At 39.1% G+C, this 16,360-nt stretch overlaps 1 protein-coding gene across 1 annotated transcript; it reads right to left on the bottom strand.

Annotated features, from left to right (window-relative positions):
* Window positions 1-938: 938 nt before the first annotated feature.
* Window positions 939-7,735, bottom strand: LOC117289171. The gene is made up of 6 exons (XM_033770168.1): window positions 7,433-7,735; window positions 3,780-3,867; window positions 3,211-3,374; window positions 2,719-2,898; window positions 2,117-2,279; window positions 939-991 (listed from the first exon to the last, which is right to left on the bottom strand). Exons 1-6 carry the CDS (start codon window positions 7,733-7,735, stop codon window positions 939-941), a joined length of 951 nt encoding a protein of 316 aa, XP_033626059.1.
* Window positions 7,736-16,360: the final 8,625 nt, after the last annotated feature.

Below are 16,360 nucleotides of genomic sequence, written 5' to 3'. Positions count from 1 at the left end.
CGGACAAATAATGAAAGACTCATGACACAAGGTATTTGTTGTTCGCTGTCTAGCACGGACAGGGTCAAAATTTATTTCTCTCAATTTTACTCTTTTGTTCAACAGAAAATATTTTAACATTGAAAGGAGTCAGCCAACTCAAAAGGTTTACAACAAAGTGGACAAAATGCCACTACACACAATTCTTTACCTCCAGTGATAATACTTGAGGAACTTCTTGATGTCTACCAGGAGTCTTAGAATTATTCAATTCTAATAAGTTCGCCGCGGACTTACAATACACATTGCATCCCAATAAACGGGTTTGGAAGTGTCTACTCCAAAGCACTGACTCCACCACACGGTGTCTATTACCGGTGAAGCCAAAGGGACCTGGCAATAAAAACAAGCATGCACATGAGATTTAATGGCTGACACCTTAATTCTTGTCTCTTGTTATAAGTACACATGTACACATAATACATCACCTGCTCCGAGCGTCTGCCGAAGCATTTCTCACACGAGTCTACCTGAAATAAACTATGAATTCCATCTAATTATTTATATTTTGTCATAATTTAGTTCATATTTTTACAAACCACCCTTTCACCACATGATTGTAATTATTTTGCAGAGAACAACCTTAATCCCTATTTGAACGTATCCCCGTCAAGGGTGATATTCTCCTCATAATAGTGTGTCTTCATTCTGGGAGAGGTGGGTGGGGGAGAAAAATATTTTGACCTTCTCTATCCGTCTCTATCATGCTAATAATTATTTTGAGTAATTACCAATAGTGTCCACTGCCTTATCATGTGAAATTAAAATTATCGTGTATAGAAGTTACCATAAGTATGTAAAAGTTAAAATAATTATGTAAAAGTATTACGCATGATGAATATTATACCGGTGGACACCAACAAGTCGTGCACGGTGTGGATTCGCTTCAAGGTCTCGTCTCACTCAGTATCTATGTGGATGGTCAAGTAATCCGCCATTCCCAACGCTTCAGCTGGAAACAATAACAAGGAATAAAACAAAACAAACGGCTCGGTAAGAAAGCATCATAAAAAGGATATACACAGCGAGAAAAACCCCTTTCGATCTTGTATTTGTTTTATTACCATACAGACAATGTATGTAAAACCCATTTATTTATGGCAGTCTGTGCCTGGTGTTCAATCATATACTTTCGGAGGTTGATTTGTAATCTCTTTTAAAATGTGTTGAATTTCAGTTGATCCAATGCACTAATTGATATCAAGTTCAGTTTCACTAGTTCGCGTGAAACACCTTTGGGGTAGAGTTGAAGACCCTGGACACTATAGGCCCCTAGGTAATAGACCCTTCCCATGAAATATGTAAACTGCACGTAGCGCGTGCGCACTAACGTTTTGGTTGGCAAAATGAGGGAACATCGCGCTGTTTTGTACACGGCTAATGGGTGCCTGACGCAGACGCGATTGCGCGTCTGCTTAGTGCACAACTCTATGGCGTTTGCCAACCAACAGGGTCTGTACGCATGCGTGAATGTAATTAGCATATTTCATGGGAAGGGTCCATTGTCAAAGACCAGTCTTCTCACTTGGTGTATAATAATGAAAGAAAAAACACCTTGTCACATGAAGTTGTGTGCTTCAAATGCTTGATTTCGAGACCTCAAATTCTAAATCTGAGGTCTCGAAATCAAATTCGCGGAAAATTAATTTCTTCCTCGAAAACAACGTCCCTTCAGAGGGAGCCGTTTCTCACAATTTGTTATACTACCAACCTCTCCCCATTTCTCGTTACCAAGTAAGGTTTTATGTTAATAACTATTGTGAGTAATTACCAATAGTGTCCACTGCCTTTAAGTCTCATTCAAAATAAGTTCAATTTAACATTGATTTATCAACGGAATCCACGAGTGCGCCAATAATTTGTGCCAGGGGCCAATTTCACATAGAGCTGCTCTATGAAACGCATGTTACTGGCCAAAATCTTTTAACTTACCATAATATTTGAGTGGAGTTTTGGCCGGTAAAGGGACTTTTATGCTTAAGCAGCTCTAAGAAATTGCGCAGATTTATTAAAAAATAGATTCTGGTGCACTTAGCAAAGAGAAGATGTTTGGTTAGTTGAGACTTTATTGAAATACCGTTTGATGTAGCCCAGTTGACTGCAATGCAGTGAGTACTGTACAGTATGGTGGGATAGCTGCTGAAATGACCCCACTGGCAATCATCTTCTGAATCTAGCACCACCAGCCAACCACGGTCCACACCACAGCCGCCATAGTTCCTATTGATGAAGAACCGTCGCTTAGGATCTGTTGTGTCCCTATAGTTTGTAAGAATAAATTTTGATATTAACGTGAATCTTAATCTAAGCTGAACACAATTTCCGAAATTATGAATGATCGTGTTATCAGTAACTGTTCACTTTCCCTTAGAGGCAGTGAGACACTATTGGTAATTACTCAAAATTATTATCAGCATAAAACCTTACTTTGTAACTTTTAATGGGGAGCTGTTGATAGTGTAAAACATTGTGAGAAACGGCTCCCTCTGAAGTGAAGTGGTTTTTGAGAAGGAAGTAATTTTTCATGAATTTGATTTCGAGACCTCAAATTTGAACTCCGAGACCGCCACACCGGTTTTAAACGGCCGTTTAAGAACTCGTCGCTACCCTTTTATTCCCTTATTTAAAGCCATGGAAACAACGAGTTTGAAATAAAATCGTAACTCCCATCATGTATACGTACCCCCTCTTTGCAGGTCCATCAATAGAGAAGTAATGCGTATGTGACGTTGTTGTCAGGTCACTCCATGGAGAGGATACGAGGCGCTCCTTGGCGAACCAGGTCGAAATGCCTGAGTCTACTCCATTGAATATCAATTCAACTTTGACCCCAGTCTTGTCATACAAGGACAGCTTGACCTGGACAGAGGTTAAAACAATAAAATTGTTCTACAAGGTTGCGTCATCGATACGAGGGGGAGGGGGTGGGGCGCTAAAGACTTTGTGATTATTTTTGCTTCGTTGCTTTGCGCACAAGTCTGGTCCTTGCTCTATTGCATTGTTTTGCTTCTATTCGACACTGTTAAATAGGCACAAGGGGGTAGGGTGCGTTCTGTAGTCCCTGAAGTTGGCAGGGTCAAGGTACACGAGTAATCACCGACAAAGGCCAAGCGAACAAATAGAAGGGCTCCATAATTTAAAAACAATTTCCAGTAAAAGAAATTAACTCACCTGTTTGATGTTCAACTGTCCATTTTTCCAAGCATTGTACAATGCTTTGTTTTGACAGTTCCCGCTGTTCTCAGTCGCTATCCAAGATTGTGTTATAGTCCACAGATCATACAGCTTGATTCCCGTCCCAGCAACCCCTTTGAAGACCAATTGCCATTCAAGACCTGAGTACAAAATAACGAGCTGTTAATTTCCACATTCGTTTGCGGATAACGCAAAGGTCGGGGTGGTGGGCAGGTGCTTGTCATCACGGTATAGTCTTTGCCCCTGACGTTAGTGCTCGACATTGGACAGTGTACTGCGCTCAGTTGTAAAGCGCTAAAGCGCGCCCTCTTACGGTATGGTTTAACACTCGACTTGTGAGCTTGAAATCTAGACTAGTCTATGAGATGTGAAACGGTGAGTATACGGACAAACATATAGCAGGAGCAGATTATTTGAGCGCGAGACCGAGAGCAGGCAGGAGCAGGAGCAGATTTGTTGAGTTCGTCATGAAAGCAGCAAAATAATTGAGCTTGACATGGCAGGAACAGACTTGGTGTGATGTGTTTAGACGAGTCTTACTATACCTTGATCTTCTCGACGAGAAGGTTCGTTGTCAGCGATATCGCAAACATTGGTATCCCTTGTGTCAGGTTGAATGTCGCATCCAATCGTCTGGAGAGTGACAATTAAAGGGAAGGTAATTACTCAAAACAAATATTAACTTAAAAACTGACTTGATATCGAACACTGGAGAGCTATTGATAGTGTAACAAATATGGGAAACGACTCCCGCTGAAGTTACTTCTTTTTTTGATAAGTGGTAATTTCTCACTAAAATATTACAAGACTTCTAGAGAAGTATTTTATTCCTATCTGAAAGCACACAAATTCGACCAACAAGGGTGTTTTTTCTTGCATCATTTTGTCATGTTGATGGGATACACCAGGTGAGAAGACTGGTCTTTGACAATTACCAATAGTGTACAGTGCCTTTAATCAATACTTGTAAATTTTGTTCAAAAAACACTTTTCGTGACAATGTTCTTTCCGCCGGACAACATTAGGGCGGCGCAACGTGGGTTGGGGGGGTGCTTTCTCTATCGGTTAATAAAAGAAAAAGAGGGGTATAAAGGATTGGTAACAGAAAGAAAGAAAGAAAGACGAAGACGAATTGATAAATTAAGACAGACTAATGGAAAAGGGGAAAACAATTGAGGGAATCATGTGGACTATGTTACTGCCTAGGTTCTTGACGTGAGGGCGAGGTGCTGGTAACCTTTCACCTCTATCGTATTTGTGTTAACATGGTTTGCTCCCGGTGGTTTTATTTAGTTAAAATTTGTTACCCTTCTTGTGGTTTTTGAAGTGCCGTTTCTATATAGTGCTGTTTTTAAAATATTGTTTATTTCAGTGGAAAGCACCTTGAGGCCTGGCATAAGGCGCTTTATGATACTCTTTTATTATAGTATAAAGGAATATAGGCGTTGAATCGTTGTAGGGATTGCACACAATTATTGTTATCAATACCAAGCTGTGCCCGGACGGCCAGTATTATCATAATGTGCTAATGTCAATTTGTTTGTTTGTGCTTTGTCGGCTGCCGACCCAACGTCTACATGAAATGGCTGTTACAATGTAGATGACAAAATTCAAAGACACCGAAAGCGTCAAATGCTAGGACTGATTAATTACTAGTGTCATTAATTGTTAACATTGTCATCGATTAAAGGAAAAATAAATTAAGGTTAAATGATGTCATCGCCACAAATATTTGAAAGGAACATTAAATTTGATCTATCGAAACCCTTAAAACTAATTGCGTTCATCTTTTTATATATGTTTTTAATCATCCACACAGTCCTGGCTTAGCGGTTACCGAGACGAACTTATTGCTCCTACGGGGATTATCGATTCTGAACCTGAAGTATAGAGTTATTGAATAACTATTAGCGCTAATTAATGTCATGCAGGTCGTGAAAACAGCCACTGTTTGTTCCAATTTTCTGTCCTTTGTGTTGAACATGGAGGTTTTAGTTAATTTATACTCTGTTGTTATAAAATCATGCTCATCAGGGCAGCTTGGTTCCGAGTAAATGAGTTTACTTTTGTCCACGAGCCGCATGATTTGCCTGTTTTCCCCAATAATAACAATTCCTTGTTACGGGTTCCGGTTGTATATAGTTTTGAATTCAAGTCGGTAATTATTTAATTGCAAAGGTCGTGGGTTCGAATCCTACCCGAGTAATATGCCTGTGATATTTTTTTTCACATAACTCGGGAAAGTACCGAGTATAGACAACTTGCGTTCCATTGACACTGAATCTTTCAGACGCAGTTTCACTGAAGTCGACCAGTTACACGACATAAATCAACCTACTAGCGATTTGTTGGATAGCCATAACGGATAGCTGTGAAAAATTGAGCTCGATTGGTCATCGGAGTTGCGAGATAACTATGAAAGAAAAAACACCCTTGTCACACGAAGTTGTGTGCGTTTAGATGGTTGATTTCGAGACCTCAAATTCTAAACTTGAGGTCTCGAAATCAAATTCGTGGAAAATTACTTCTTTCTCGAAAACTACTCCACTTCAGAGGGAGCCGTTTCTCACAATGTTTTATACTACCAACCTCTCCCCATTACTCGCTACCAAGTAAGGTTATATGCTAATAATTATTTCGAGTAATTACCAATAGTGTCCACTGCCTTTAAGAGTACCTCTCACTAAAACTGCCACATATGGTGATAGGCAGTTTGGAAAGGCAGCTGCTACACTCTGGAACTCTCTGCCCACATCCCTAAGAGACTTAACAGAACTGAACAAATTTAGGAGCGCACTGAAAACTCATCTATTTAAAATTGAATATTTTCACTGAATGGTTTAATAATTTTTAATTGTCAATAATCCATGTATATTTTTTTTAACCTACTATTAATGCTTGCAATGTGTAACAATGTTTTGTATTTGAGATTTTAGACCTAATTGATTTTTTAATACTTTAGGATTTCTATTGATTAAGTTTGTTGTTGAATGTTTTTAAGAATGTTTACTCCCGTTGTTATAATTAAGTATTTTCTTATGTTTTAGTTTGTCAATTTCTCCATGTTCAGCGCCCTAGAGCATGTTTACACATGATTAGGGCGCTATACAAGTTTTGGTATTGTTATTATTTATTATTATTATAGGCCCTATAGTGCTATCATGTTCGGTAGTTATTGTTGTGCGGTAAAATGCCCCCGGTGTTATAAATAAATGCCTTTTGAAAGACTACTGTGTTGCAAAATTTCTTTAATATTTCTTGACTTAATACTGCATTATGCCTTGTAACGGACTAATCCCCAAATCCAAAAGTCCAACTATTGGTAATTGTCAGAGACATATAGTCTTCTCAGTTGGTGCATCTCAACATTTATGAACAAAATATATGAACATATTATAACAAACCTGTGAAAATTTGAGCTCAATCGGTCATCGAAGTTGCGAGATATGAATGAAAGAAAAAACACCCTTGTCACACGAAGTTGTGTGCTTTCAGATGCTTGATTTGAGACCTCAAATTCTAAATCTGAGGTCTCGAAATCAAATTCGTGGGAAATTACTTATTTCTCGAAAACTACATTACTTCAGAGGGAGCCGTTTCTCACCATGCTTTATACTATCAACCTCTCCCCATTACTCGTTACCAAGTAAAGGTTTTATGCTAATAATTATTTTGAGTAATTACCAATAGTGTCCACTGCATTTAAAGGCTTCATGTTCTTTTACCTCAATTATTATGAATTATGTCTCTTATTTGCCTAAGATTGCACCACAGAGCATCTTAATTGAAAAAGTGGTCACCACGGGTACAAAAGTTATCAGTTCAGGACTACGACTTATATGCAACAAGAGAACTTAATGGCACTGGACACTATGTGTAATTACTCAAAACAAAAACTGACCTGTACAAACAATGGTCTCGAAATCAGCATCTTAAAGCACACAACTTCGTGTGACAAGGGTTGTTCTTTCATTATTATCTCGCAACTTCGACGACCAATGAGCTCAAATTTTCAAGGTTGGTTATTTTAATGCATATGGTGAGATAACAGTAGTGTCCAGTGTCTTTAATCAATTTTTATTTTTATTTTGTGTTTCCCCTTTCAGGGAAATTTTAGCCTATATATGGCCACTTCCTACACAGAAAGGATTCACGGAATTGTTTACTCATACAAAATCGAAAGAAAATTTGTATTTACCTCAGATGCCGTAAAGGTGTAGAGAGACCCAGGCTGCTCGACCAATCCCCCACCCGCACAAACATCAAAGTGTGAGGCACAGTTCAAGTCACATTCTTGATCTCTAGGCCGATAATTTGCAGATCTACATCTCGGTGAATCCTTCAGACAGGCCTGGTAACACAGCTTTTGATTCTTGGTGGCGTTTATGGTGGTGTAGTTCCGGCCAACCAAAGCATAGTCAATCACACCACACCATGGCGCGAGTTTCCCGTAAACCAAAGGTATTTGCAACAATATGTAAAGAATAAGATATACAGACATGACTTGTGCCTTTTTAAAACAGAAATTGCTATAAAGATTTGAAAACACAATCAGTAATAGTAAGTTTGGCCAATGTATGTATACAGTAGTTTAAGTTGTGCCTCCAATCGGATCAACAAGCTGACTATGAACAGTACTGCCAAACGTATAGGCTACATCCAATCATCCAGTCTGCAATCAACACGGGTTTCTTCAATGGTGAATGCTGCATTACATCAATATTAAAGGCAGTGGACACTATTGGTAAGTGCCAAAGACTAGCCTTCACAGTTGGTTTATCGCAACATATATGCATAAAATAACAAACCTGTCAAAATTTGAGCTCAATCGGTCGTCGAAGTTGCGAGATAATAACGAAAGAAAAATAACCCTTGTCACACAAAGTTGTGTGCGTTTAGATGGTTGATTTCGAGACCTCAAGTTCTAAACTTGAGGTCTCGAAATCAAATTCATGGAAAATTACTTCCTTCTCGAAAACTATGGCTCTTCAGAGGGAGCCGTTTCTCACAATGTTTTATACCATCAACCTCTCCCCATTACTCGTCACCAAGAAAGGTTTTATGGCAATAATTATTTTTGAGTAATTACCAATAGTGTCCACTACCTTTAAACGTGGTTGTCAATAGTGACATTCATATCGCCAATGTGCTCATTTATGGGTTTTTTTTTGCACATGACAGGTTTGATAATCGTTAAAGGCAGTGGACACTATTGGTAATAACTCGAAATCATATAAACTTACTTGGTAACAAGCAATTGGAGGAGGTTGGATAGTATAAAACATTGTGAGAAACGGCTCCCTCTGAAGTGACGTAGTTTGCGAGAAAGAAGTAATTTTCCACGAATTTGATTTCGAGACCTCAGAATTAGATTTTGAGGTCTCGAAATCAAGCACAAATCTGAAAGCACACAACTTCGTGTGACAAGGGTATTTTTCTTTCATCATTATACGCAACTTCGATTGAGCTCAAATTTTCACAGGGTTAGGGTTAGGGTTAGGGTTTCACAGGTTTGTCATTTTATGTATAATGTTGAGAAGTGAGAAGACTGGTCTTTGACAACTACCAATAGTGTCCAGTGGCTTAAAAGACCAGTAATCTCACTTGGTGTATCCCAACATTAGCCTAAAATTAAAAAAACTGTGAAAATTTGGGCTTTAGGCCTATTTGTCACCGAAGTTGCCAACAAAAACCTTCTTGCTTAATTTCCGGTGCTTACAGATGCTTAATACAAGACTTCAGTCGAAGCCTTTTGTTTTATTTGAGTCACGAGAAATTACCTTTAAAAAAAAATAAGTTACTTCCGAAGAAACCCCCCCCCCCCCAAGGTTACGCCACCATTGTGTAAACCGGTCAAACTAACCCAGAAATTAGTCCGGCCCCTGTGAGCTAGGTTGTGTAACCCCACCCCGGTTTCATTCAACAAACGACTCTCGTTTAAACCTGCTCGCCACAGAGGGCGTCCTCTGGTTTAGGCGTTCTTCTTCGTGTAAAATTCATGACTTGTTGAGTGTCAATAAAGCTCCAGAACAAGGGACAGAAAAGCCAGTGTTTGTGTGTTATTTAAAGCTGTGTACATCGCAACCCCCGGTGTGGCGTTTTCAGTTATCCGCCGTGTTCAGTTTTCCGGGTGACGTAGTCGGACATATCAACATGTTGTTCGAACGGTTTTAGCTTTCCGGCGTGTTCAGTTTCCGGGTGACCTGTCAGATACCGCCGCGAGTACCCTGGCGAGTACTGTAGTTCTCTCAGCAGTGACCCCAAATTGTTTATTTACGATTCTTTTCTGTGTAGTCACATAATCTCTTGCCCCATCTTTACATGTATTCATGGGTACAACTTTAGGCAGGTCACACTCTGCTTGCATAAAAAAAAAAACTCATACGATCCACGCGTTTGCCGCTAGTTGTACTCGACTCGTGGACGCCGCCATGGCAGCTACCGGAGGGTAACGGATGACTCAATACGGCACTAAAAATGGACTACTTTCGCTTGCTGTGCGCAGGCATCGCATGACGTAATGCTACCGTATTTGGTCATTCGGAAAACTGAACACAGCGGAAAGTTGAAACCGCCACACCGGTCAACGCTACAATATAGTCACTCGGGTTGAAGAATGGAAAAAAGGTACAACTTAGTCTTACAGTTGGCAAAATTAGGGAAATAGTCTTCCATTGCGTATAAAGGGCCTTGAATTAAGAACATCTGAGGCAATAAATTACCATGTATTGCCATGGTCATGTGTTGGCACATTCATTCAAGCAGATACACAAACACAATCATACAATAATAAATGATGAATGAAATCACGGCTCAATACACGGATCCGTGTAAAGAACGAATCAATAATTAGACACCTTTTTCTCGAAATGTTCAACCAATACGTACTAATTATCATAGGATGCACATAACACATGCTTGGAATGTTGAGGGCTTTATTTATTTGTCATTGTTACTTATTAAAAGAACGGGACATGATTTTTTTTCAAGCAAATATAGATTTTCTCTCTCATGGGAGATCTTGTATCGCTAGTGTAGTAGCAGCATATACGAACCCGTTAAATTTCCAAGATATCGCTATGAAATCAGCAAGTTAAACTTATTAAATCTGCAAATAACGATACCTGTAAGCAGAGACACACTGCATTGCGGGCCCCAAGTGCCCCAAAATGATCCAGAAATGTCTCAAACTGACACGAAATCTGAACTATCTCATCTTGTTTAAACCGTCTCCGAGTCAAGCTAACCCAGAGATTAGTCAGGCCCCTGGGAGCTAGGTTGTGTAACCCCACCCCGGTTTTATTAAACAAACCACTCTCGTGTAGAATTATAACGATTAGCTTTCCAGACCATCTTGCAGAAGTTTAATAGTCATCATGTATACATTCAAAACAAGGTCCATGCAGGAGCTTAGAGATCTACTTCAATCAGAATTTAGTATAAGTATCACGAGTCTGTAAACTATGCTTATATAGTAAATCAGTTAACTAAGTCATGTACAATTCCACAATAGTAATAGTTAATACACGTTTAAATACAATTGCAGTGAACAGAAATTTAAGCTATAATATAACACATAGTTAATTTAGAATACGCGTCAACCTTTGTTTTGTCATCTGCTGTGACGTTTGACTGTCACAACCGTAATTATATGGTATTGAAATATTGACTGTTTAGAGGGCATGTTGAAATTATAGGCACAAGGTGATGTCAAAACCATGACTATGCCCGAAGCGAAGCTGGGGGCGTAGCCATGGTTTTGATTATTAAGCAGTCATTATTTCTTTTATTATACCGAATAAAGATTCTTCTAATCAACAACACTCTGACTATACGGTGAAAGGTCGTCTGCAAAGAAAGGTCGCGTCGTACCACAGAACGCTATAGTCGTACATTATACATATCATAGTTGCGTTATTTTCAGCCAGGGCATAGTCACTATGACGTCATCTTGATTTAAAAAGGGGGCATAGCTATTTCAATGACTCCATTTTTAACCAATCAGATTAGAGGATTCTATACATGAGGTATACAAAAAAGAATATAGGACGGTGTTTATTGAATTGCCATGCTTAATTATCAGCATCGTTCCCAAATAAATCGACCCCGCTCGTTCGTCCAGTTCACACGAGGCAAAGTTAAAACCCGGTCATTTTCCCCTCCACGTTACTGGGTAAAACTAAATTTACATAGGCAAACATACCCGAAAGATTATCAAAACATGATGTGAGTAATCATACATTAATTAAAAATTTCATCAAAAATTTAAACAAGACAAATGAACCGATAGTGCACTAAACGTTCCGTTTGATTGTTTACGTAAAACGAATATAATACTAAATATTATTTAAGATGTGCAAATATCCTACCCACTATTAATACAATGTTTTGTAACTTCTGTACACACCAACTAATCAACTACAGTAACTACAACATCTTGAGACAATGACCCTTTTTTGTCCCTCTCTCCTAAATATTGTCTTTTTTTCTTTTATAGTCCGAACCCTTAAAGGCACTGGACACGTTTGGGTCAAAAACCAGTGTTCTCACTTGGTGTATCCCGACATATGCATAACAAAACTGTGGAAATTTGGGCTCACTTTGGTCATTTGCAAGAGCATAGTGAAAGGAAAAAAACACCCTTTTTGCATTACTTTGTGAGTTTTCTGAAGCATAAAAAGTATTTTATTGGGTGAGAATTTATACTTCATTCTCAAACACTACGTTACCTCAGAGCATGTTCAGGGGGAGTCGTTCCTCACAATGTGTTATACTATCAACAGCAGCTCTCCATTGCTCATTACCAAGTAAATGCTTATGCTAACAATTGTTTTAAAGTGTCCAATGCCTTTAAATATTGGTTTCGTACTTATGTACTGACCCCAATTTCGTATGTGAATTCATATCCAAAGGCACCCTGTTTTAATATTGGTAATTGTAGTAAGCATTAGCCCAAATTATTTCGCTTATTAAAAATGCTCCCGTATCTACCAGAAATCAAAAAGAGTATGTTGAAAAACATCCTTAAGGGTGAGTTGTGAAGATTCAATTTCGAGAGGATCCGTTCTGTGAACTATGTGGCCAAACTGCGTGTGTGGAGACCCGCAGCTGTAGGCTCGATTAAGGCTCGAAAACTATTTACCATGTAAGAGGTCAAGTCATTAAAGCCATTCGACACTTTCGGAACAGAAAACAAAAAAGTTCTCAGATTTACAAATAATTTACAGGGTTTACAGAAGGTAATGGTGAAAGACTTCTCTTATTCCATTAAATGCTTTACTTTTTGAGAAAACATTAAAACAGTTATCAATTCTCGATATCGAGAATACGGATTTATTTTAAACACATGTCATGACACGTGCGGAAACAAGGGTAGGTTTTCCCCGTTATTTTCTCCCGACTCCTGTGACCGATTGAGCCAAAATTTCACAGGTTTGTTATTCATATATAAGTTGTGATACCCGAAGTGTGGGCTTTTGGACAACACCGAATGTCCAATGGCTTTAAATTCATAAAATATATAATAAAAATATAGTTTTTTACATCTTTTTGTTGAGCCCCCTATAATTTGTTTATAAACAACAACACTATAATCCAAAATCAGGACATTTTAAAGACTGATTAATAAAAAGAAGGTCAAAGTATTATTTCACAAAACGTCGATTTCAGAATTCCGGGTGCGACACCAACAGGTCGTTTGTGGTGCCGATATAAAGCTGCGTCAAAGACTCCTCTCACTCCAAATCAATGTGGATTGTCAAGTGATCCGCCTTGTTCCCAGCTGTAAAAAAAAAAAAAAAAAAAAAAAAGTGGTTCAATCATGACTTGTTTCTTTGATGATTTCATGAGAAAAGAACCCAAGTTTGACATGCTGGAAAATATGATTTGTCACTCGTAGAACAATCGAGCAAAGTTGAGTATTTAATATGAGATCCCCGAACTGCAACTTGGTTTTAGAGTTAATGCACGGACAGTAGTTTGCCGCTCCCCGGGTTGCATCGTTAACTTATGGCTTCTGTTGGGAAACGTGTGCGGCACCATAATGTAGCCCCGACCTAAATGTAGCCCCAAACATGTACCTAGATGTAGCCCGGACCTAAATGTAGCCCCAAACATGTACCTAGATGTAGCCCGGACCTTAATGTAGCCCCAAACATGTACCTAAATGTAGCCCGGACCTAAATGTAGCCCCAGAAAGTCGTATATGACGTTAACACTCCAGTGTGTGTGGCGTTAAATCAAGGGTATAAGGCCGAACAAACTACATGGTATAAATAACAGTTTACCAATTCGTGCATTCTTGAAGCTGATTGCGTTGTCTGTGCTGTACAGTATGATCGGATAACTGTCGTAACCTTTCTCCCATGATGAGCAGTCGCCTGAAGTTTCTACCACCGCCAGCCAGCCAGTTTCATATTCGCATCCACCCTCGTGGCTATGACTGATGAAGAACCGTCGATTGTGAGGTCTAACAAAAAAGTGGATACATGTGAAGAAAAGAACAACAGTTGAACAATGGTTTTCAATTTTTTGGTTTCACAAGACCAGAAAGACTTCACAACAGAAGTTAATTACTTAAAAGCTGCTTTTTGTTTAAGCGTCGTTGAATAGACTTAAGCTAACTGCCTGATTCATATAGGGCGCGTCCGTTTAGCTTCCCTGGGTCGACCCCGGTGTGTGGCGGTTGTTTTTTTCCAGGATGAACGTGTGCAGATACTTGCCCACGTTCGTCCTCGAAAAAAAAACCCGCCACACACCGGGGTCGACCCAGGGGAGCTAAACGAACGCACCCATAGTTCGTCAGTGCCATATTCGTGCGTCATGGGGCCGTTGATGGAAACTTCAAGCGCCTCGTTTCATAGAGCTGCTAAGCAAAAAAAAGTGCTTAGCTTGAAATGTTTGCCTTGATGAAAACGGGATAACCAACCAAATTAACACGTGATTTTGAAGATTTACAAACAGCTGAATACCAGTAGCAATATACAACAAATTGAAATTAATTTTGGTTGGTCGTCCTGTTTTTCTCCATATGAAGATATTTTATGCTAAGCAATTTCTTTTCAGTTAGCAAATCTAAGAAATTTGGACCAGTACATCAACAGTCCGACACAAAACTCGCCCCATCACAGCGTGCACCATTCTCCTCTATAGGAAATCTGATTTTGCTGACTCACTGACTTATTTGCCTATGTTGGCATTTTGTCAACAGTTTTCTCTTATATTTTGATCTGATAGTGTGTTAAACCATTAACGGCTATAAGTGTTAACTGAATACTATGAAAACACTACCGTTTTGAATTGGAAACCATTATTAAGTGACCCGGTCTAACAATACAACACAATGGTTACATACGGGTCTCCAATGATAGAGAAGTAGAATGATGTCGACGCTGGTGTCAGGTCACTCGTGGATGATATAATGCGCTCCTTGGCGAACCAGTTCATGATGTTTGAATCTATTCCATTGAATATCATTTCAACTTGGACCTCATCTTGTTTATACAAGGACAGCTTCACCTGGACAGAAATTCATACAATTGTCATAAAATTGTTTGATCTTCACAATCAACATTGCGGATTTCATAACTGATGTTAAATTTGCATCGGGTATTAAGAATATTAATTTTGGTTGTTAGACATACACCGATGTGTGTCAGCACTTTACCAGATTTTCTTTACCAGATTTATATTCTTATTTCACATTTAAGACCGAGCTGATAAAACACATATTGACTGCCATAATTCGGTAACTAGTGAACGTTTATTCCCCCTCGGGACTGTGAATGACCAGTAGAGAAGGTCGCTCTTCTGGTCACCCAAAGTCACTCGAGGGAATAGACGTACACTAGTTACCCCATTACCAGTCAATATGTGTATATAACTTCATCACACGTGACCGTGTTTCAACCACCCCAATACAGAAAAAGCAAGAGGTGTGTTATAATATCATGGACTCGCCTGTTTGATGTTCAACTGCCCGCCGGTCCAACAATTGTACACTATTTCGTTTCGATAGTTCTCGTCTGAGCTGCTATCCCATGAATTGTCATTCCACAGATGAAATAGATGATCTCCTGCCCCAGCTACCCCTTTGAAGACTAGTTGCCATTCATCAGACCCTGAAAGGAAATGAACATGCGTATACTGCAAGGCACCTTAATCGAAAAAATGTTTCCCTCGTACATCTTCGCTGTCGTAAAGGACTGATATATATAGCATGAAGCAGTGGACATGACACCATTGGTTAATGTCAAAGACCAGTCTTCTGACTTGCTGCTCAATAAAAAACATTACTTGGTACACAGCAATGGAGAGCTGTTGACAGTAATTAATTTTAGGCTTACAAGTTCAAAAATATATCACACGAGTATTAAAGGAAAGCTATACGTTTGGTAATTATCAAAGACCAGTCTTCTCACTTGGTGTATCCCATCATAACCATAATATATAAGAGATGTTAAATTTGCATCGGGGATAAAGAATATTAAATTTGGTTTATACCCATACACCGATGTGTGTTAGCACTGTATACTCAGACTTTCCCGAGTCCCGTGAAAAAAATATCACAGGCATGTTAACTCCGGTGGGATTCGAACCCACGACCCTTGCAATTCTAGAGCAGTGTCTTACCAACTAGACTACCGAGGTTGCCCGGTAGCTAGAGGCAGTTCGAATCACATGTTTTTGCAGCGGGTACCGCTAATATAAGAGGACTCGGGACTCGGGAAAGTACTGAGTATACAGTGCTAACACACATCGGTGTATGGGTAAAAACCAAAACTAATATTCTTTATCCCCGATACAAATTATCATCTCTTATATCGTTGCGGTACCCGCTGCCAAAACAGTCGTCGGTTCGAATCCCACCCGAGTAACATGCCTGTGACATTTTTTTTACAGGACTCGGGAAAGTACTGAGTATACAGTGCTAACTACCAAAACTAATAACCATAATATGAGAACTGTGAAAATTTGGGCTCAATTGGTTATCAAAATTGCGAGAAAATGATGAAAGAAAAAACACCCTTGTCGGACGATGTTGTGTGCTTTCAGATAAGAATAAAAGACTTCTAGCTAGAAGTATTTTATTATTTTAGTGAGAAATTACCTCTTTCTCAATAACTAC

Source organism: Asterias rubens, chromosome 4, assembly GCF_902459465.1.
Source record: "Asterias rubens chromosome 4, eAstRub1.3, whole genome shotgun sequence".
Lineage (NCBI taxonomy): Eukaryota > Metazoa > Echinodermata > Asteroidea > Forcipulatida > Asteriidae > Asterias > Asterias rubens.
This window is presented reverse-complemented; position numbering and strand designations above follow the sequence as displayed.

Coding starts and splice junctions, on each gene's coding strand:
- LOC117289171 (XM_033770168.1), bottom strand. CDS start 7,735: ATGTCTGTATATCTTATTCTTTACATATTGTTGCAAATACCTTTGGTT. Junction 3,375..3,779: donor TTCTCGTCGAGAAGATCAAG/GTATAGTAAGAC, acceptor TTTTGTACTCAG/GTCTTGAATGGCAATTGGTC. Junction 992..2,116: donor CAACTGGGCTACATCAAACG/GTATTTCAATAA, acceptor TATTGTTTCCAG/CTGAAGCGTTGGGAATGGCG.